The sequence below is a fragment of the Papilio xuthus genome, unplaced genomic scaffold, assembly GCF_000836235.2.
Source record: "Papilio xuthus unplaced genomic scaffold, Pxut_1.1 DF825946.1, whole genome shotgun sequence".
NCBI lineage: Eukaryota > Metazoa > Arthropoda > Insecta > Lepidoptera > Papilionidae > Papilio > Papilio xuthus.
Genome location: NW_013532703.1, coordinates 3492395 through 3498394, shown reverse-complemented (window position 1 = coordinate 3498394; position 6000 = coordinate 3492395). Strand labels below are relative to the sequence as shown.

Sequence of the window (6000 nt, the reverse complement as noted above, 5' to 3'; positions counted from 1 at the left end):
CAAATGTTTGTGCCAGTGTTTCGACAATGGAAACATTTCTCATCGCTATTCCCGATTATAACAAAAGTCACTGATCTCTATATTTGGACAGGCTATAAACTGTGGTATTTCGTGCCTCTGTGATTATCGCCATTTTGGCGCTGTTGGTTCCGGTTCGTATCGGTGGTGAAGATAAGAACTAATTAGACATGGAATTAACTGTCAAGAACGTCAACAGTCGCGTTTAAGTGGGAACGAAATCAAATTTGCAAGCGATAGCCTATCCATTAATATAGATCAGTGCAAAAAAGTAGATCTACAAAACAGAATATCAAAATAATTTTAAGAAGTCGTATTTCTATATGTTAAACTTAAAAATTGTGAAGTTACAATGCTGTAAAATGAAAAGTAAGATTTTCCAATCAGAATTCCGTACAGCGGACTGCACTTAGTAAATAACAAAAATTATCTTTAAAAAAAATAGTATATGTATGGATTTTAGATCATTAGTCATATAGGAAGTTAATTAACTGTCAAACAAAAAAAACTTATAAGGTAACATTTGCAATTTTTATACTATTTTTTTTATGTTTATTTATTAGTTATATATTACTGTTATATAGTGACTAAAACATATAATTACAAGGAAATATAATTTACCATATATGTTCTTTATCCACTACTCCACTACTCTAATTATTGACTTCAAAAATATTTATTTTACGACTATTTATTTATAGATATATATTTATATATTGTGTACAATATAGCTGTACTTTTTAGGTAATATATTTTTACAATGAGATTGTTTTATGTACTTTTATACATATATAATTTGTGTCTGTGTCGTGTACTCCGCTGTACGGGCAAGGATATGTATGTATGGGTTAACTTCTTTGTATGTGATTGTGTCAAGGATAAATGTCTATGGTTTAACGCCGGCCGTTCCTTGTATCTGGATGTGGTCGCCTCGGATGTCCTAATACTGGAAATGTCAAAAAGAAAATTAACTCTAGGCAATAATAAAAATTATTAAACAAATATTGGTGACCGCGCCATCTATTGATTTATCGATGTCAAGGAAACTTATATAAAATGTTTTCAAACTTTGACGATAGATGTCGTGAATGTAATATTTACCTGGATGTACCGGTCCCGGTGAACGCCTGCACCAAGCACCGGGTGACATCTGACACAACATATATAAATTATAACAGCGAATTTATAAATAATCAATAAATGTATGAAGAGGAAAAGAATTGTCTAATACAAAATTGAACCTTAGGGGTAGAAGTAGGAAAAGTAGTGAGATGGAAAGATTTCAGTTATTTTACTTACTCATATAAATGCGAAATTTTGAATAATAATAATGGATGTATGGATGTTTGTTAGACTTCATCTTCGAAATGGCTTAAGGGATCTCGATGAAATTGGGCATGGATGTAGAACATAGTCTAGAAGAACACATAGACTGCTAATTATTTTTTTTAATTCCGCGTGAACAGAGTTGCCGGCGATAGCTAATAAAGGAACAAAAATAACGATGAAAAGACGGTACTTAAATTTAAAATCTGCATTGAATGAAAAATGGGGACGCGGCAGTTTCCCGTAAAGGTTTGCGTCATATTAACAAATGCAAATCACCTGTCTAAATAAATACGGCGGCCGGTACTGAAACGGTAGCGGATTGAAGTTTCTATTGCGTGGTATGCCGTCGAATCTCCTCTCTCCCTCTGGTTTGGCGTCAAATGACTCCGCCTTCTTGAATGCTGGCTTGTCCTTGTCGTCTCTGTCGTGTCGGCGGCCGCGCTGCGCGCCCTCTTGTCTCTCGGTGCGGTACTGAGGACTGTAGTCGAATGTACGACGACCATCCTGATGATCTGCAAACAGATATCGAATTATAGATAATCCAGTGGGACTAAAACATTACATATTAAGGGTCCTTGATCCCATTTATTTTACTTTATCTTTACATATAGTCACAAAGTGTATAAACCATTTTAGTGTGTCAGTTCAAAGCATAGTCTGGATAGAATATTTAAATACGGAGAAAAACTGCCTATGGCTTTCAGTTTTTCTCTCCAATTTGGTTGCTCTATTTGCAACAATATATTGTAAATATTGTTGCAAAAAAGTAGGAAGGAATACAACATAGTAATTTGATTGAAGTTGATAACTCACAATTATTCCTGGCTTGCATACTGCGTATCGAGTTCACGATAGCGCGTGCAGCTGTACTCAACTGATTATCATCCCTTCTGCAAAACAATTAAATATATAAATATTTGTAATATGACAATAAATTTTAGTTTTAAAAAGTTTAAGGTTGTTTTGGAATATATACTTACCCCATAACTCTACCATTGAAGTTAGCAACAGGATAGTTGCCCAATATACCGCTGCCGCTGTTCCGCCTCTTCCATTCGTCTTTCCTAAAACTTCTATCATCCCGCGTATTCAGTTGTGACATTTGCTCTTTAATTTGTTGTATTTTGACGGCAATTTCATTAGAATTCTGTCGACTTAGATTGCGGACGGGTTCTCTATTTTGTTGATTCTGTATACTTGGTTGATTTTTATCATCGAAATCTTTAGGTTTGTCATCTGGCGTGTTGCGCGCGGAGCCGGCAATGGATGTCTGCTTGGAGAGCCTATTGCTGGCGGCGCTGTTGCGACGCGGAGGCTCGCTCGGCTTGTCTATGACTGGGTACATCGGCTGACATATCGGATACGGCTGCTGGAGCACCTGTCAAATATTTAACGGATTAAAGACTCAGTTTAGGAAGTGTTTTTGTCCAATAAATTAACCTTTTCTTTTTTATGTGTAGTTTTAGAGACTATTAATTAAAATCATTTAGAGTGAACGGCGTGCTTTCGTTACCAAGTCAAGAGTCAGATTGATTAATGAGGGGAATTAAACGTTGATATTTTAATAAGACTAGTGTTGCGCCGATACACCGGCGTAGTGTCAAATTTTCTTTCTAACAGTACAAAAAAAAATTACATCCAATTTGAACTTCGATAAAAAGACTTCGAAAGTATTACGGTTCTTGGTCGAAATAATCAGAATCGGCGAAATGGTCCTCAATTTTTATAGCAGATGGGGGCAAACGAGCAACGAATCGCCTAAAATTATTTGATCCGACGCCCATGGACATCCGCAACGCCAGAGTAACCGCAGATGCGCTGCCGGCCTTAAAGAAGGTGTACGCTCTTTTCCTGAAGGCCCCTAAGTCGTAACTGTTTGGAAATACCACTGAGGACAGGGTACTCCACAACGCCGCTGTTTGAGGAAAAAGTTACGCGAAAATCTCGTTGTATTTATAGTTCAATTTAAGAAATATTGACTTCAACCAATCTTTATATTTCTCTGATATTAATAATATTTACCGGTGGGTAGACCACATTGTACTGTGGATAAACGTTGGGGTAGACGAGCGGGTAAACCTCCTGCACCAGCAGCTTGGGCTGCGTCGGCTGCACGCCCCACGGCACCGCCTCACCGTACTGCATAGGATACACATCATAGTTATCTCTGTTTCTCTCATAGATAATGAGAGACACGACAATATTTTAATATAGTTGTTTTCATGTGGAAAGTATAACGGACATCTTTGATACATACACTAATAGGATAATGTGGCATCTGTTGAGGTACGAGCACGTTGCCGACTGGATACTGCTGCATCTCCACTTGTCCGTACGGCACATTGTAACTGTGACAAACAATACAAACAACAGTCAGAATCTATCGAATTTGATTTGGCACGTCGAGAAAAAGCGTACGTTAGGTCCCGACGTGCCAAGTCAAGCGCCTAGTAGTATAAGCAAGCAAGATTACTAGTTTAGTAAACTTGCTATTATTTAAATTAAGGGGTATAAAATGTTAAAAAAAACAGTGTACCCGCGTGGTTGATGTTGCATGGCGGGGTCGCAGGCGCCTGCGCTCGCGCACGCACCGCACGCCGCACTAAAGTCTGCCGCGTAAGGGTAACTCGGATCTACACGATATGAAATAATTAAAATCTGATAAATGTTTCTACAAACTACTAATATTGGCCAAAGTAAGATGTTGGACAAACTAATAAGTTTAAGTACAAGTATTTAAACAGTTAATACACGACATAATACATGTTGTAGATTGTGGGGTACCTACCGATGCGGAAGGTATTGTCGTTGGAGTGCTTCGGCTCCTCCAGGGACGGCATTAGCTGCGGGTACACCTGCTGCAGCGGCGCCTCCTGACACACGATAATTTAAAAACAATATTAATACCTATACTAATATTATAAAGATATTTGACTGTTTTTTTACATTCAATAGACTCCTACACTAATTATCAGATTTTAAATTTCTTGAAAATTCTTTCACTATTGGCTACGCTATCCCTAGATGACATAGCCTATATTTATCATTAGATTTTATTAATTTCGCGCTAATTTCGTTGCGGGCAACTGCTTATCACTAATAATAGTAATAAGTCAAATAAATTGTTAAAACTTACCATTCGGCATTGATTGACGTAGGGATATCCTTGGGGCATCGGCGACGGATAAACCACGTTGGACATCGACATTGGACCTAAAGACATAGCAGTTTATAAACTTAGATATGACTAGTATCTCGTTTTTGCTTAAACTTTCATCTGTGTACAGCCATCATTTTATACCATAGTTAGTTTCACAGCTGCCCTCGTTTTTTACTACTCACGTATGTTATGTTCGGGCAGTGGCAGGGGTAGAGGCACGGGGAGCGGGGTCAGCTTGTGCTGCATCATGTGCACGTTGCTCATATCCTGCTGTAGGTACGTGGTTCCCAGCGCCTGAGCCTGCACCTGCGCCGGTGACGTCACCTGCACGCGTAAACACAAGCTAATAGCAACATGTTATTTAGTTCCACTAAGATTGTAAAGTATTGGGCGTAGGCCGAGTCGATGGCACTGAAAATGTCCCAATTTTTCAAGTCAGAGCAGTTTACAACCGGCATATAAAACATACCTCGTCATTGCGATATCCCTGCATATAGTTTTGATGATGGAAATATTGGACCATGTCCTGTCCATCTTGAGACATTTTATTTGCCATTCTCTGAGCGATTGCTTCATTTCTTTGTGCGTTTTCGAAGGCTTTCTGTTGTTCCAGTGACGGTGTTCTATGACTGGGTGAGCCGTATTGTTCATATGGTTTCTGAGGTATATCGTACGGCCGTTGATTATCGAACATTCGAGAATTTTCATTGGGGTCATATATTTTTTGCGCCTCATATGACCGTGGTCGAAATTCTTTTTGTTCGTATTGCGTGGTTGGCTGTTGATATTCTTTTTGCTCGTAATGATTGGTTGGTGGTAAATATTCTTTTTGCTCGTAAGGATTGGTTGGCTGTTGAAATTCTCGTTGATTGTATTGGTTGGCTGGCGCTTGATATTCTTTTTGCTCGTATTGGTTGGTTGACTGCTGAAACTCTCGTTGATCGTATGGGTTGGTTGGCTGTTGAATTTCTTTTGGTTCGCATTGGTTGGTTGACTGTTGAAATTCTTTTTGGTTTTCGTGTTGGATGGTTGACTGTTCGAATTCTTTTTGGTGTTCGTATGTAGTCGTTGGTTGAGTGTTTATTATATCATTTTGCTCATATTGATTGTTATCAATTTGTGCATTATCATCATCAATGGTTTCTTCCTGTCGACTTTTACTCGGGCTAGGAGGGATGGAGTTTGGTTTCTCCTCTTGTGTTGATGCCTGTAAATTATTATTTTATTTATTTAAATCTGACATTTTGGTAAATGGATATAATTGTAGCTTTATTGGCTAAATCTTAATCTAGATTAAGAGTAATAAAATAATATCATTGGTCTACACTATCCAAAAAAAAAACTAGGTCGCATTTAATTCTTGTTTGTTACCTCATTGGTGTTGTTGCCGGAGCTGTCCTGTCCCGCCTGTCGCCTGCACTCGCAGCAGCACTTGGTGCGGCAATCCTCCCCGGACTGGCACTCGCATTCTGTAAAAAAATCTTGTTAATATT

General features: G+C 38.4%; 1 protein-coding gene across 1 annotated transcript in view; it reads right to left on the bottom strand.

Moving 5' to 3' along the window:
- Positions 1-578: 578 nt before the first annotated feature.
- enc (R3H domain containing protein encore) overlaps positions 579-6000 on the bottom strand; it is a 28557-nt gene continuing 23135 nt past the window's right edge. The window contains exons 19-31 of the mRNA XM_013321157.1: positions 5879-5976; positions 4977-5714; positions 4690-4831; positions 4484-4560; positions 4136-4220; positions 3884-3980; positions 3605-3695; positions 3370-3486; positions 2328-2725; positions 2161-2237; positions 1624-1859; positions 1120-1168; positions 579-964 (exon numbers count right to left, since the gene is read on the bottom strand). Of these exons, the coding sequence (XP_013176611.1) occupies positions 912-964; positions 1120-1168; positions 1624-1859; positions 2161-2237; positions 2328-2725; positions 3370-3486; positions 3605-3695; positions 3884-3980; positions 4136-4220; positions 4484-4560; positions 4690-4831; positions 4977-5714; positions 5879-5976 (2258 nt within the window). The 3' untranslated portion in view covers positions 579-911. The remainder of the gene's footprint in view (positions 965-1119; positions 1169-1623; positions 1860-2160; positions 2238-2327; positions 2726-3369; positions 3487-3604; positions 3696-3883; positions 3981-4135; positions 4221-4483; positions 4561-4689; positions 4832-4976; positions 5715-5878; positions 5977-6000) is intronic.